This window comes from Remersonia thermophila, chromosome 5, assembly GCF_042764415.1.
Source record: "Remersonia thermophila strain ATCC 22073 chromosome 5, whole genome shotgun sequence".
Taxonomy (NCBI): Eukaryota; Fungi; Ascomycota; class Sordariomycetes; order Sordariales; family Chaetomiaceae; genus Remersonia; species Remersonia thermophila.
Window position 1 is genome coordinate 391989 of NC_092221.1, and position 15409 is coordinate 407397.

The window sequence follows — 15409 nt, forward strand, 5'->3', positions numbered from 1 at the left end:
GCGCCAGGCATCGGAGACGTCCCCACTCCTCCGTCCCCTTTGCCATAACCCTGACGTAGGAGCAACATCTCCTCACAGCCAACCCTGACGGGGAGGACCAACAAGAAAAGGAGAGAAAAACCACCAGAGCAACATCACCAAAGACAGAACGCAAAGCCATCCATCCCAAAACAGGTCATATGTATCGTTTAGACAATTATACATGGTACACGGCAGAGGCGAAATCCAGCCCAGCCAAGCACATCCATCCAGCCTCCTCCTCCTCCTCCTCCTCCTCCTCCTCCTGTCCACGTACAAACAACATACACACCACACCGTCCCTCTTCCCCCCTCACGCCGTCGTCTACTTGCCCTCGACCCACCTCTTCTCGACCGCCCCGCTGTAGCCGCCCGTCCCGATGATGGGCAGGTCGCGCTCCTTGAGCTCGCGCGTGATGATCTTCCAGCGGCCCTCCATCTTGTCCTTGTCGATGGGGGTGACGCGGCGCGGGAAGACGCGCACGTTGGGCAGGCCCTCAAAGGCCGCCTTGTTCTGGAGCAGCTCGGCCAGCTTGGGCGGCTTGACGGGCTCCTCGAGCATCTTGAGGATGGCGCCCACCGTCACGTCGCCGATCAGCTTGCTGTCGGCGATGTGGTGGCCGGTGAGCTGCTGGATGCGTTTGGCGGCCTGGAGGGGCGGGCTGAGTTAGCAGCACAGCATGGCTGGGGCAGAGAGAGAAAAAAAAAAAAAAAAAAAAAAGAGAAACGTACCCAGAACTTGGCCACGGCATTCCGCAGCACCGCCTTCTTCCACCCCTTATCCCAGGACGGCGAATCGATCAGCTCCTGCGCGTGCTCGGGACGCACGAGCGTCCTTTGCAGGAGCCGCTTCTTCTTCTTCTTGGCCTGGCCGGCGGCGCCGTCGGGGGGCACGGCGCCCCGCAGCACGTCCCAGACGCGGGCGGCCTCGGCCTTCTCGAGGGTGGCCACCTCGGACCCGCTGGGCTGGATGCTGACGGCCACGATGTCCTGCAGCTTGTAGGCGCCGTTGGCGGTGTGGGCAAAGACCTGCTCGACCTCGGCGCGGGCCTCGAGCGACCGTCCTTTGGCCGAGCGGGCGACGGCGAGCGCCTCGACGACGGCCCGCTTGACGAGCACCTCGAGCAGCGCCGGGTCCGTCACCTTTTCGACGGGGCCGAACCAGCCGACGACGCTGCGCACGTACTCGGCGGCGCCCTTGGGCCCCCAGTGCTCGGGCTTGTCCCACCAGTCGGCGAGGCCGCCGACCTCCTCGAGGCCGTCGGCCGTCTCGGCGGGGCGGTAGGTGGCGTCGTTGTCGAGCTCGTCGGGCCGCGGGGCGTTGCGGCGGCCGCAGGGGTACCGGAACGGCGCGGCGACGGGCTGGCGGCGGGTGTGCGTCTCGGGTTCGTGCTCGGGGGCCAGGTCGAGGTCGAACTCGAAGGTGGGCTTCTTGAGGCGGGCGGCGTTCGGGGCGGTGGTGGAGAGGTGGCGGCGGTCGTTGCCGAGGCGGGGGCTGGGGATCCAGGCGGTGCCGGTGACGGAGGCGGCGGGCGCACGCAGAGCCGTCGTCGTCGTCGTCGTTGTCGTCGTCAATCCCATCGAGGATGATGACGGCACCAGGCCGGCGGCGGGGGCCGGTAACCTTGGCAAACGCCTCATGGCTGTGGTTTTTTTTTTTTTTGCCTCTTGGGGAGACGACCTCCAATGGACGCCGACCGGGCCGGGGTGGTTTGTTGGTTTGTTGTTGTGTGTTCTCCCTCTTCTGGTCGGGTCGGGTCGGGTCTGGTTTGCGGCGGCGGCAGCAGCGGCGGCGTCGGCGGCGGGCAAGCCGGTTGTTGGAAGCTTGCGGCCAAAATTTCCGTTGCACGAGATGGGGACACACCGGATCCGGAAAGTCTCGACGCTTCTTCACGCTCGACACACGCGCACACACCCACATATACCCCTAACCCTGGGAATGCATGGAGACATGAGGATTTGAGCCCACAACGGAAGAGCCAACAAATGCACCGCCACACACCCGTGCCCCGCATGAGATCCCCCCGCCCTTCTCCCCCACCTCGGCCGCCACATCCCATGTGGCTAGGTCCAGCCAGCAACCAGGTCCTGCTCCTGCGCCCGCGGCCCCGGAGCTCTGCCCGAAAAACTTTGGCTTGGCAATCGGATCACCAGAGGTCCGAAAGCCAAACCCGTTTTCGAGCTCCATCCGACGTCCTCCAACCAAAGTCTCCAATGGGAGCTTTTTTCTGCTCACCACCACCGCTCGGCACCCATCCCCTCCTCGCCAGTCTCTGACCTCCCTCGCCATCCCGGTTCCCGTCGCCGTCGCCGTCGCCGTCCCGGTCCCCGTCTCCGTTCCAACAATGCGGCCGGCCCTCCGCCTGTCCGCTGCCCCGCGGACCGTCTCCGACGCCACGCGCTTCACGGCCAACAACCTGCATGCCGGATCCAAGGCCGCCGCGCCGCCGCCCGGTGGCCGCTGGGCCCCTCCGCGGTCCCCTCCGAGCTCCGCCTCCAAGCCCGCCGCCGGCTCCTCCGTCGTCGAGACCCCCGAGCAGAGGGTAGCCCGGCTACGCGAGGCGCACCGGAGGGCCAAGGAGGCGCAGGTGTCCCAGCTGGACCGCATCCTCGACAACAGCCGCCGCTTCTTTGACTCGGCCCATCGCATCACGGTTCTGGGCCTGATTGCCCTGACGGGTGAGCAACCTCCTCTTCCAATTCATGACCAGGGGTGGGAGGGAACCCCTCCCAGCAACCGCCCCTCCCCCTTTTCCAAACCCGCCCCATGGCTTCCCACGACGGGCGCATGCTAATGACGCATCTCCGTCCCCTCTCTTCAGGTCTCGCCGGCGTCGCCTCCATGTACACCGTCTACGACATGGTGCGGTACAACAAGAAGCGCAAGGCGGAATGGATCGAGGCCCAAAAGAAGCTCGAGGCCGACAGCCTCGAGGCCGCTCGCCTGGCGTACATGCTGGGCAAGGCCACCGACGAGCAGATCGCCTTGGTGGAGGAGCACCTGGAGCGCGAGCGCGGCGAGGGCCGGGGCTCCTCCTTCTTCGCCAACCTCCCGCCGGTCCTGGAGCCGGCCAGGTCCTCCTCCAGCTCCTCAACCGAATCCGTACCCTCATCGTCATTACCATCATCATCAACAGCAGCAGCAGCAGCATCATCATCACATCCGACGTCCGTAACCGAAACCGTTTCCCTCCCCTCCTCAGAACATGATCCACAACAACAACAACAAGACCAGCAACCAGGGCAAAAAGGCCTCTGGGCCTGGCTCACCTCCAACCTCAAGCGCGAGGAAGAGGGCGACGGCCCCGGCGACCGCCGCCTCGGCTGGGAGTCGCTGAGCGAGGAGGACGACGGCGCCGGCGTGCGCGACAGCGACCTGGCCCGCGCCGTCGAGAGAAGGGAGTACCTCAAGGCCAAGGCGGAGGCAGAGGCGGAGGCGGCCAGGAAAGCGGCGGAGCAGCAGCAGGCGGAACAGGGGCAGAAGAAGAGCAAGTCGTGGCTTTGGTGAGGAAAGAAAGAGAAAAGCGGTTGGGCTGGCTGGCTTGGGGGGGGGGGGGGGAGGCTTGGATGGCTGGTTCAAGAACAGCCAGGTCAGGTCGGGTCAGGTCGGGTCACCCGTGGCGAGACTGTATGTACCATAGAACCATAGTGTAGTGAGTGGGTAGACAAAGGGGTTGGGTGGTTCAAGGGGAAAAAAAAGAATCGTTGCATGTACATGGTAACTACGCAAAGTTTCTGTCCACATCTACCACCCAGCTTCAGAAACCTCGACGGGCTTAACGGCCCGGCTGGCTACCGTTCCTTGGAGAGTCCCGAGACTCGATAGCAATGTATTGTACAATCCAAGGGGGATAAAAACAGGTTTCAATCACGCTTCGCACAACTCGACAGAGAGCATCCATCCGTGATGTCTATTACCAAAAAAAAAAAAAAAAAAAATAACGTCCTTGTATGCTCCCGCTCCCGCTCCCGCTCCCGCGCCAGGCCCATACAACCCACCACCGCCCGCCTAGACCGGACAGAGAGAGCGCTCTAGGTACGAACAGGAACAACAACGGGAATGAAACCAAAAAGAATACCACAGGGGAAGAGAGCCCAGTCCGTGTGCTCCCTCCCCTAGAAGCAAAGAATGCAACAAGCTCCACGGCCGCTGTGCCGCGCAGCAGACAACCAACTCATCGTACACGCTTCTTCGGGCTCATGCCGGGCGGGACAACCAACAACCTGCACACCCGCCATGAGACTTGTATACAATACGCTCAATCCACCTCATCCCCCTCACCGTCCTCCCCGCGCCACCCTCCCAGCTCCGCCACCGGCACCCGCCCCCGCAGCCACCGCAGCGTCGCCTCGGTGCCCCTCTCGAGCACGTTCCACCGCGGCACCCGGAACCGGTTCCCCCGCACCTCCAACCTCTCGAGCGCCGCCCCGCCGGGCCCAGCAGGCCCGCGCTCGACGCCGGCCCCCCCGCCCCGAGCAGGCCGATGCGCGGGTTCAGGTGCGCAATGTCGTTGTTCTCCACGTCAACGACGCGCAGGCCCGCGATGGCCTCGGGCTCGAGGTCCATCAGGTGGTTGTTGGAGGCCAGCAGGACGGTCAGGGCAGGGAACGCGTCGCGCAGCTTCCCTGTTGTCGTCGCCGTTCCGCTTCCGCAGCCGGGGAGGGCGGAGAGGCGGTTGAAGCTGACGTCCAGCTTGCTCAGCTTCGGGGCCTTCAGCCTCCCGACGAGCGGGCCGAGGCCCGTGATGTGGTTGTGGCTGAGGTTCAGCTCCTCCAGCGCCGGCAGGTCCAGGGTCTCGACGAGGTACGTCTCGCCCACCAGCTGGTTGTACGCCAGCGAGAGCGCCGTGAGCGTTTCCGCGAAGAAGGTCAGGCTGTCGGGCAGGGCGGCGAACAGGTTGTGGTGGAGCTGGATTTCGCCGATCATGTGGCTCGCGGCGAGCTTGGAGCAGATGACGGGATGCAGGGACGAGGACTGCGTGTTGGAGCGGTCGAGCACGCCGCCCGGCTTCACGGGCCAGTCGGCGGTTTGGGACTGCGAACGGTGAGGGGCAGGAGAGGCCGGGGCGGAGGTGGGGGGCGTGAGGAAGCGATCGAGGTCCGAGTGGTCGTCGTCGTCGTCGTCGTCGATTTGGGAATTCTGAGCCTGGGGCTGGGTAGCGGTGGCAGCGACGGTGGCCGCGGTCGAGGAAAGAGGGGTGGGCTTGTCGTCGTCGACAGGCGGAACCGGCTCCGTCGGCTCGGCCGCCTCGGGCGGAGCGGCATCGTCGGCAGGCTCCAGCCGCTGGGCGAGCATGGTCTTGATCTCCTCGGTGGTCATGGAGCTGATCTTTTTCTCGCGCAGCGGGTTGCCGCTCAGGCGGAGATTGACCAGCTTCTCCATGAGGCCAATCTCGTTCGGGATCACGCGGATGTCGTTGCTCGAAAAGTCCGCCGACCGCAGCTGCCCCAGCTGGACAAAGCCCTCCGGGATGGCATTGATGTTGTTCTCCTCCGCCGCGAGTGTCACAAGGCTCGAGCAACCGCCGAGGTTCGGCAGGGCCTGCAGCCGGTTCACGGACACGCAGAGCTGGTGCAGGGCCGGCATCGAGACGAGCTTGCCCGAGGAGCAGAGGTACGCGAGCTGGTTGCTGGACACGTCGAGCACCTGAAGCCTGGGCAGGCTGTCGACGCCGTCTTGGAGGAGCGTTCCCTGGAGCTGGTTCTTGCGCGCGACAAGCTCCGTCAGCGGGAGGCGGGCCAGGATATCGAAGGGAAGCTGCTCGAAGCCGTTTTCGCTGATGTTGAGGATGCGGAGGCGCGAGAGCCGAGCGAACTCGGGAGGGATGGACGACAGGTTGTTGCCGTGCAGGTCCAGGATCTCGAGATTCTCCAGCTGCGCGAGGCACGGGTCCAGAGAGCCAAACAGCAGGTTTCCAGCGAGCTTGAGGTCCTTGAGAGACGTGACCTGACAGATGACCTCGAGGCAGTTGTTGGACAGGCGGTTGAGGGACTGTGCTGCGGTCAGCGAGGGATGGCAACGCTCTCGGATGATGGCAACGAAAAGAAAAAGAAAAAACATACCAGATTCAACGAGGTGAGCAGCGATAGGCGTCTCAGCCCCATGGGCAGAGAGACCAAGATGTTTCCGTGAAGGTCGAGCGTCTCGAGGCCGGCAAAGATGTTTCCTTGGCCGTCGTCGTCCTCGGCCAGGACCTGGGGGTCGACGTCGGGGAACACGGCGTCGCTGATCATCTCGAGCTCGTTATCGGCAGCGACGAAACGCGTAAGATCGACGCTCTCGGCCCAGGCGCCGCCGGAATCGCCAATGTACTCGAGGTTGTACATGTTGAGCACGTCGGACGGGATCTCCTTGAGGCCCAGGGCGGCGATGTTGAGGCGGCCGCTCGTCCGGGCCGTCTCCAGGCGGCTCTTGAGCACCTTGGAAAGCGACTTGTCGTCGCGATGCTGGTTGAAGGGGTCGGCGCAGAGCTCAAAGTCGCGAGCCGCGTCGGGGAAGGCGGCAGCGTCGTCGGACGAGGCCGGCTGGGCGGCGGCGGCGGCGCGCTTGGCGGCTCGGGCCTTGGCGATCTGCTCGCGCAGAGCCGCCGACGCCTTCTTGTATGACTGGCCGGGCTCCGAGTCGCCCGTGATTCCGGTGCTCCCGGACGCGACCGACGAGCCGGTCCCCTCCAGCGACGTCGACGAAGAGCTGTGGGATACCACGGACGTCTTGCGCGGCATCCCGGTCCCCTTGTTCAGCGCCGACGTCGACGGCTTCTTGGAGAGACCGTTGGTGGAGGGCTTCTTGGACAGGCCGTTGACCGAGGGCCGCTTGGTTGGCGCCCGCGGGGCCAGCGTCTTTGGGGCCGGCTGGGGCCCATCCTGGAGGTGCCTGTCGAGGCTCGGGCTCGCGGCCCGCGAAGCGCCGACGCTGGGCGGCGGAAGCCCGTACAGCGATGTCCTGGACGAGCGAGCGGACAAGGTCTTTGCGGACGGCGTCGGCAGCGACGTGACGCTCCTCTGGTTGCGCAAGGGAGGCGTGCCCTCGATGGGAGAGAGGGGCCGGAGGGCGAACGCCTGCAGGCGGTCGTCGGGGCCGGACCGAGAGCCTGGCCTGCTGTCGTTCGAGGCGCGGCTCGAGGACCGCGACGAGAGCTTCCACGGGGCGGCGTCAGCGCCGTAGAAGGACGCCGCCGCGCGGCCTTTGACGGCGGGCGACGAAGGCAGACGAGACAGGGTCTCGACGGTGCGCTCCGCCAGCGACAAGCGGGACGACTTGGGGGACAGAGGCGACAAGGGGCCGCTGTCGCCCGGAACGGAACCGTTTGCGGCGTCCTCCTGGGCGTCGTGGGGCAGCACGGCGGCCGATATCCACGGGTGCGACGACTGCCTCCTGAGGGAGTGCGCGGCGGAGGAGCTCGAGCGAAGGCCGGGGGTTGCGGCGGGGGCGCCCCGGGCGACCCTGAGAGGCTGAGGGGTGGTGGCCGCCGCCGAGGCGGTTGAGCTGGCCGGCGTGCGGCCCAAGGACGAAGTCCTGGCCGGAGGCGACGAGACGGCACGAAACGGCAACGAGGCCTGGGCAACCGCCGGGGCGCGGGCGGTCAAGTGGTCGCGCGAGGGGGTGGTACGAAGCTTGGGGTTACGCAGGCCGGAGGATGCATCGGCGGCGTCGGCAGGATCGAGGGTGTCTCGGGATCGAGATGTTCGGAGCGAGGGGGTTCGTGGGATGGGCAGCCTCGAGGGCTGGGGGATCTTGGACGGGCGGGGGATACCGCTCGGCCGGGGCTGGCGCGTGTCGCCATCCATTGTGTTTGTAGTTGAGCTGGGGGGGATGGACCACGCATGAAACGGTGGGGGAGGGGGGGGGATTGGCGAGCTGCGAGGGAGCTTGTGGTTACAGCCGGGAGGTTTGTTTGTTGTTGATGTTTACTTTTTGGTCCACGTTGGCTACCCGGGATTATGCAGCGTAACGGTCAAGGAGAAAAAGAGCACAATGCACTTGTAGTTATGCAACTAACTACACAGTGGTGTGCAAAAAGCAGAATTAAACGGTCACGTCAGGCCAGACGAAGAAGAAGAAGAAGAAGAAGGCCCTGAGCGCGTGGGCATTGCGGCTGAACAGGAAAGGGAGTGAGACAGCGGCCAGAAGAAAAGAAGAAACAAGAGAGACAAACGGAGGAGAGAAGAAAGACGGGTAACACGAGACCAGGCCCCACCCAGCCAGGTCGAGGGTTCCAGGACGAAGGAGCTGTTGGGTCGATTCGAGAAGGCGCCGTTGCGCCTTTGCACCTGCAACCAGCCCCAGCGGACCTTGTTGACGAGCTTGGGGAGCCGCGAGCCAGGAACCGGGAGCCAGGAACCGGGAGCCAGGAACCGGGAGCTGGAAGGGGCTGGAAGGGAGCTGGAAGTGACGAATGCAAATTGCAATTTTGGGGCAGAGCCACTCGCACGTCGTCGTCCATTGCAAACGAGGGCGCTGCCCCACATGCCACCAGAGCGCCGGAACCGCTCCGTTTTCACTTTCACCTTGACTTCCCCTGACGGTCCCGGGACCGGACGGGACCTTACCTGACCTGAGCTGGCTTCCCGTTTTTGTCTTGTGTAAGCGCAACATAATATGGGTCGACAACAGGCCAAGGGATCAACTTCATCTCTTCTCGGTCGACGTTCAGACCTAGGTACCTTACTACCTTGCCTACCTTAGGTAGCTATGTCCATAGCTCCTATTGGTCAACCTGGAAGTGCCTGGGTAGTTCCGGTATAATTAACTAATATTACTGTGTAGTTATTTGTCGTCTTGTTTGCAACTCTTCGCCCTCCCCCCCCCCCCCCCCCCCCCCCCGTTCCAGCTAGGAGCTTGGCATGCACGACATGCCATGGTTGCTGCAGCTTTGTGTTTAATTATTCGGCTGGCACGCCCACTGCAACCGTGATATTACCTCAGCACGTTGACCTTGACCTTGCTACAGCGCCAGTCTGCCAGGCCCATCTCGGCCCTGGGGGCTGTCGCGTATCTGGCCGATGGGACGCCGTGCTCTTCTTGCGATGGCAACCAGTAACTATACCTAGTTAGTAGTTGTCCAGGAGAACAAAAGGATAGATAGGCAACGGCAACCTTCCATGTATCAGGCCATGCATCCAGAAAATCCCCCCTCCCCCCCGGAAAAAGCAACGCGCGGTGGGGATGCATGAGCCCAGCGCGGTCCCGGTCCGCCGCCCGGTCCGCTGGGTCCAGTCCATTTTCGGCAAGGGCTCGGCAATGTCCCATGGATTCGCTCATAACTTTAGTGAACAAACACAAGAACCCCAACACAACACGACACAACACAGCGCATGGCCGCTGGGGTGTTTGCTCGAGCTCACCTGTCGGGGCTTTGGGTGTGTCCGGCGACTTGGCAGCCCCGCCAGGCGGCCCGACCCAGCCCCTGTCTCGGTCCCGGCCGATCACGTCGGGCTTCAGCAAACATCGGCCGCTCGACAACGGCCTCTTTGGGCCAACACCGCTGACACACCGGCCTCGGGTAGCTTAGGCCGGCGACGTCGAGTTTCGGACCTTTCTCCTCGCCCTCATGGCTCTCATGGCAGGATGCGCTTGAACGATTCTCTCGTCGTCTGCGGGAGCGGAAGGGGGGGGAGCGCCGTGCAAAGTAAACAATGGCAAACCATATGAACCGATGGACAGCAATACCACACATACACGCGCGCCAACCATGGTTCGCGAATCCCTTGTCATGGCAAACAAGATTTCATCATGTGTCCCTACGTAGCATATGCGTACAGGCTTCTCCACGATGGAGCCAACCTCGGGTGACGGCCCCAACCTTGAAACAAGCCGACGCGACACAACGGCCGGCACATAGGGTCCGGCCTCTACGTGACGCAGAAGCCGGGCCGCGTCTTCCTATCGGCAGCATGACCGGCTACCCGGCCGTGTGGAAAAGCCGGGCCAGAGGTGCCACCGCCATCGACTGCCATGGCCCTCCGTCCGGGCTGCCGACGTTCTCTTTTCAGCATCGTGCATGGCCTGCTCTCCCCGGGGTTCTTCCATGCCTCGGAGCCTGATTCTCTCTGATCTGCCCCATGAGTCCAGCGTCTCCAGTCCCCCTGAATGAAGTCAACAACCACCCTCCCGTTGCTGACCCTCTTCCTCGCCGCCGCCGTGACGGGTGGCGCTCTCTACCTACCACGGGCGAGCCCAGCAGCAGTAGTACGCAAAAGATTCTCTTCATCTCTTGTAGGGAAACCAGCTGACATGGGTCCTCACAACAACCAGCCAGCGGCCCTTGCTCAGCGAAGCGTCCATGCCGACCTCAACGCCGACGATACCCGCAGCAATGCCTCCGAGCCACCACCGACGGCTCTTCCTCCAGTCCTTCTACGCGCCCGGGATCGCACCCTAACCACCACCTCCCGGCCATCAACCCGCACCGCCAGGTCTTCTCCCGCCGCAACCTCCCGCACGACATCCACCCGGCGCGTTTCCGGCACACGCTCATCCGCCTCCCCCGTCTCCTCCCGCCCCGGCACGCGCACCAGAACCGCCCCATCACCCACCCGCAAGTCCACAACGCCAGCAGCAGGCGCAGCAGAGCCGACGACGAGAGAAGCCGCCGCTTCGTCCGCGACCCGTCCAGATCCAACAACAACAATAACAACAACAACGACGACGACGACAACAACAACAACAGGCTCAACCTCAGACCCCGCCCCACCTGCATCCCGGACGGGCGACAGCCCCTCCTCGAGTCCCGACAAGGAAGACGACAAAGCGGCCGCGCGGAGCGGTCTTTCCGCCGGCACGGCCGCCGGCATCACCGCGGGCGCGGTGCTCGCCGCGTCTCTCGGCTGCGCGGCGGCCTTTTTCCTCTGGAGGAGAAGGCAGGGCGGGATCCGCGGGGCGGTCGTCACGGCGGAGGGCCCAAAGGACGTGTCGGGCGAGCATGGCGTGGAGGGGATGGAGCAGGACGGCAAGGGCGGGATGGCTGCCGGCGGCGGCGGCGGCATGGACGAGGCGGTGGGAGCCGCGATCGGCATGATGGGAATCCAGCAGCACGCCGAGGACCGCCCGGCCCAGCATCATCATCATCCACAACAACCACCGCTACAACAGCAACAGCCGCAACGCCAAGACGAACGGCCGTCGCCAGCGACGCGGTACATGTCCCCGGCCAGCTTGACGTGCCTCGGCGCCGCCTTCTCCGCGGCCGGCCCGCGTCCCGTGAGCGCCCTCACCGCCGCCGCCGGCCCCTCGCCCTGCCGTCCCGTCTTTCCCGTCTCGCCGCTCACCCCCGGCCAACCCGAGAGCTTCCCTCCGCCGGCCATGCCAAGCCCGCTCGGCCCGGCCGCTCCGCGCGTCCCCGCGTGCCTCATCCCCGGCGGCGACCGGGCGCGGGCGCTCAGCTTCGCGGCGGCGGGGCGGGCGGTCGTGGTGGAGAGCTCGGGGCCGCGGGTGGCCGAGCTGGTGGGGACGCCCTTGCCCGGGCAGGCAGGCAGGATACGGTCTTGCGCTGTCGTTGTGGAGGAGGAGGAGGAGGGGGGCTTCAAGAGGGCGGAGTTGCCGTAGCTTGTTGATATGGAAAACCCGTGCGAGGGTGGGCGGTAGGATGCAAAGGGATACAAAACAAAACAAACCAAAAAGGAGCCTCCTAAAGGGGGGTATTGACGGCGTTGCTTTGTTGAGTCCGCACTGCACAGGTGGCGTTTAGGTAAAGAAAGGGATGTATCTTTTGGGTATCTAGCGTGCAGTGTGCAGTATACGAGTTTTATGGTAGAGACGGTAGGAGGGCGTCCGAGAACCCCTCCCCCCCCCCACAATACAAACCTTAATTGCGTTTGCCTTCCATGGTCCTCCTTCCCGCCTGTTTCTCTCGTTTAATAACAAAGAAAAAAAAAAAGGTATCAAACCTCCCAGTTCATATCAAACAAGCCCGCAATCCACGCCTCCGAGTCGTCCTGCTGCAAAAACGTCATGCACAACCCCCCCTCGGCCCCTGGCACCCCGGTCTGATTCACCACCACGGCCACGTCCCCCGGCGGCGGCGGCGGCGGCGGCGGCGGCGGCGCCACCCCGGCCGCCGCGCCCCTCGCCGCCAGCTCGGACCCCCAGCTCGCCCGCATCGACCTCGCGAACCTCGCAAACTTGCCAAAGATGTCCTCCTCCACCGTCAGCCCCGCCGCCAGCCGCCTCGCCGCCGCCGTCTCCTGGAACCCGGCCTCCAGCCGGTCCAGCACGGCCAGCAGGTCGAGCCGCTTCCGCACCGCGCGGCAGTCCCACGCCGGGTCGTCGTCGAGCACCGAGAGCCGGTACAGCGTGAGCAGGCAGTGGGCCATGTTCCACCAGGACCCAAACGTCATGCCGACGTAGACGTAGCTGGGGATGGAGAAGTGGCGGTCGAACCAGTCGCTGGCGGCGGTGAGGCAGGCTTCCAGGGCTTCGTAGCGCTGCATGTCGCGCATGAGGCTGCTGGCGGGAGCGGGAGCGGGGTTGGGGCGGGTCATGGCGAGCTCGTGGATGGCGAGGTCGGCGTACGAGATGGCGCTGAGGATGGTGTCTTTGAGCGGGCGTTAGCATGGCGGACGGCCAAACAAGCGTTCCCCGCCACGGTGACATACCGTTTTGCTGTAGGTGCGGAGGCAGCTGGGCCTTGTGGTTGTGCAGCTGAGTGCGTAGCGCCGACAAGACGTAGTTGGGAGGGACACCGTCGGGTGACTGCGCTGCAGCTCGTGTCAGCTGCTCGATGATCAGCTGGATCTTGACCTGAGCGGCCAGCAGGTCGTCGCCGTCCCATTCCCGGTGCTGGGTCAGCGCCACGAGACATTCGTCCATGTGCGATGTCCAGGTCAGCGAGTCGAGCCGCTTGATGGCGTAGGAAATCCTGCGGGACGGTCAGCGCTGCGTCGATGGGATGCCGAGGGTTGCACCCGAAACGGGCCGTCTCTCTTCCTCGTGGCGAAGGCCGGGCTGGGCTTACTGCGAGGTGAGCAGGAAGCAGGCCAGGACGGCTCGTCGCTCCTCCTGCGTCTTTTCCCTGGCCGGAGGGTGGAACGGCGTTTTGAGGCAAGCCGAGATGTACGGCTCGCTGGGGACTTTGTTGAGCCCCAGGTCAAACACCAACGACTTGGCGAGAGAGGCCATGACGGAGAGGATCGACTTGTCTCCTTTGATGTGATAGTGGGTCCTGGAAGGTTAGAAAAGGCATCGCGAACGTCTCGGAGGGGGGGAACGTACCAGCCCATGATGATGACGAGACCCAGCAGCAGGTCCAGGCTCTTTTCGTGGTCGACCACCATCTTTTGGGCCAGAAACCTCTTGAGGGCGTCGCTCATGGCTAACCGGCGGTCGGCGTGCTTGCAGGTGACCGTCATGATGGCGAACCAGAGAAACGGGTACGCGTCCCGGAGCTTCTCGGAGGTCATGGTGGCAGGGAGGTGGACGAAGGGCAGAAAGATAAGGTAGTATTTCCGGAAGGTGTCAAGATAGGCTGCGGCTTCGACGGGGTCGGGCACGTACACGCAGGCGGGAATTGGCGAGGTCAAGGGGGCGGCGCCGTTGGCCGTTGGGGGGTTGGTGGTGGCTCCAGCCGTTGGAACGGAGGCTAGAGGTGGCGGACAGGCCCCTCCTCCTCCTCCTCCTCCTCCTCCTCTGTCATGGCTGTTCGAGGGGTTCTGAGGAGGGGGAGGAGGAGGTAGGGAGGAAGCATAGTACGGTGGGAGGGCAGATGGCTGGGTAGGCTGAGGAGAGTTATACTCGGACTGGGTGGTGGACGACTGGGTGCTCCAGGCTGGCGTGGTCGGGCCGGTCGTGGCCAGCGAGGCATCATGCGACGGGGTCCCCTCGGGCACGGGGCCGGTCCGGTGGCGGAGCAGGCTGACGAGGTCTTCAAGCTTGGCCTCGAGCTGGGCGGTCCGAGAGACGTGGGTCTTTTTCCCGTTGCGCTTGCGGATCGAGACGGAAGGGATGCATTCTTTCTTCAACCGGTGGCATCTACAACGGTCAGCCTGGGATGGACTAGGATCGGCCAAGACAAGGAGCGCGTCCAGACGGGATTCGGACTCTGCCGCTCCGTCTCCGGAACTGGAGCCCGCCGGACGTGTCTAGGTCGGTGGAAGACAAGAGCTAACGGTAACGGGGAATTCAAGGCCAGCTCTCACCCCCCCCCCTCCTCCATGACGTCTTGCATGCTTACCTTTCGCAATCGTTGCCGTCTAAGCGATAGAAGCACTTGCACTTGGCACGGGCACAGCTCGTACAGGCTCTTCCGTACGGGGCAGGTCTCGTGTTGGCTGTTCTGTTGGCATCCAGCCCCGACATGCTGCGACGCGAACGCCTGGATGGAAAGGCGGATAGAGGAAGAAAAGATGAAGAGGCGGATGGAAAGATGAACCCGACAATCTTTGGGACAGTCGTTGTTGTTGGGACGTTTTGGGGGTTAGGGTCCGAGAGAGCCGAGGGTCCGGATCAGGGGAGGGTACCTATAACTACCTGGCTGCCAAACGATTGACGAAAACAAGGCGGGTCTACTACTAAAGGGAGGGAGGGGGCCAGGCCTCACTGACACTGGACGGCCAACGCTTAGCTGGGGGTCAATGTCGGGGTTGGAGAGAGGTTGTAATAGGGACCGGATCCAATTCTCCTTTCTCTACCTGAGGTAAGGTCCCTACCCGTCCACTAAGCCAAGGTACCACCTAAGGCAAGGCGGTTTTGCAAAACAACCTGAATGTCCCGTTCCACATGTTCCACAGGCCCATCCCATGGAAAAAAAAAAAAGACGGAAATCGGACGAGCCGTGACTTCCGAAGGCCTCGCAGTTTCCTTGGGGATGGAGCCGAGGCTGCAAAATTGGACCCACCAGGCCATGGGATGGGCCAAGATTCGACGTCGGCCCAGTGGGGAAGGGATGGATCCATGTCCAGGGGGCTCTCGCAGATGTCGGGTGGATCGGGAGCGGCGCCAAGAAAAGCTTAAATCCCGAGACGAAAAGCGAACCGCAACCCGGGTACCAAGAATCGTCAGCACATCCTTCTGCTGGAACGACGAGCCGACGTAAGGGCAGCGGAGGAACCTTGGGGGAGAGCGGGCGGTAGAACGCCAGCGCTCCTCGCAGCTCCATACCCGGCTCCATACCCGGCTCCATGCTATCCCCATAACAACAGCCATGTACAGCAGCTGAGCTGGTGTTGTTCCGCCGCTTGGCCCGTCGCGTGCGCCACCTGGGTTTCCTTTGGCAGACCCTCTCGCAATCTGGTCCGAATCAGACATTAGGACAAAGGAACCGTGGCGAACCAGGCTATGCCCCCTTGGATGCGCTTCACTACCCGGATCTGGCCTTCTCCTTTGCCGTAGCCTCCGCCGCTTTGCCCTCTCCGAACTCTGCGTTGGTCTCAGGAACCGGTCATCCCTGGGCCAGCA

At 63.8% G+C, this 15409-nt stretch overlaps 4 protein-coding genes across 4 annotated transcripts; 1 reads left to right on the forward strand and 3 right to left on the reverse strand.

Moving 5' to 3' along the window:
* Positions 1-343: 343 nt before the first annotated feature.
* VTJ83DRAFT_5338 (uncharacterized protein) lies at positions 344-1659 on the reverse strand (the record flags this gene model as incomplete). The annotated part of the gene is made up of 2 exons (XM_071011927.1): positions 344-667; positions 751-1659. The coding sequence occupies 2 exons, from the start codon at positions 1657-1659 to the stop codon at positions 344-346; spliced, it is 1233 nt and encodes a 410-aa protein (XP_070864713.1).
* Positions 1660-2363: 704 nt separating this feature from the next.
* Positions 2364-3526, forward strand: VTJ83DRAFT_5339 (uncharacterized protein; the record flags this gene model as incomplete). Its single annotated transcript, XM_071011928.1, has 2 exons — positions 2364-2697; positions 2841-3526. The coding sequence occupies 2 exons, from the start codon at positions 2364-2366 to the stop codon at positions 3524-3526; spliced, it is 1020 nt and encodes a 339-aa protein (XP_070864714.1).
* A 690-nt stretch (positions 3527-4216) lies between these two features.
* On the reverse strand, positions 4217-7806 carry VTJ83DRAFT_5340 (uncharacterized protein; the record flags this gene model as incomplete). Its single annotated transcript, XM_071011930.1, has 2 exons — positions 4217-6010; positions 6082-7806. 2 exons carry the CDS (start codon positions 7804-7806, stop codon positions 4217-4219), a joined length of 3519 nt encoding a protein of 1172 aa, XP_070864715.1.
* A 4092-nt stretch (positions 7807-11898) lies between these two features.
* VTJ83DRAFT_5341 (uncharacterized protein) lies at positions 11899-14311 on the reverse strand (the record flags this gene model as incomplete). The annotated part of the gene is made up of 5 exons (XM_071011931.1): positions 11899-12551; positions 12613-12875; positions 12972-13178; positions 13229-13984; positions 14187-14311. The coding sequence occupies 5 exons, from the start codon at positions 14309-14311 to the stop codon at positions 11899-11901; spliced, it is 2004 nt and encodes a 667-aa protein (XP_070864716.1).
* Positions 14312-15409: the final 1098 nt, after the last annotated feature.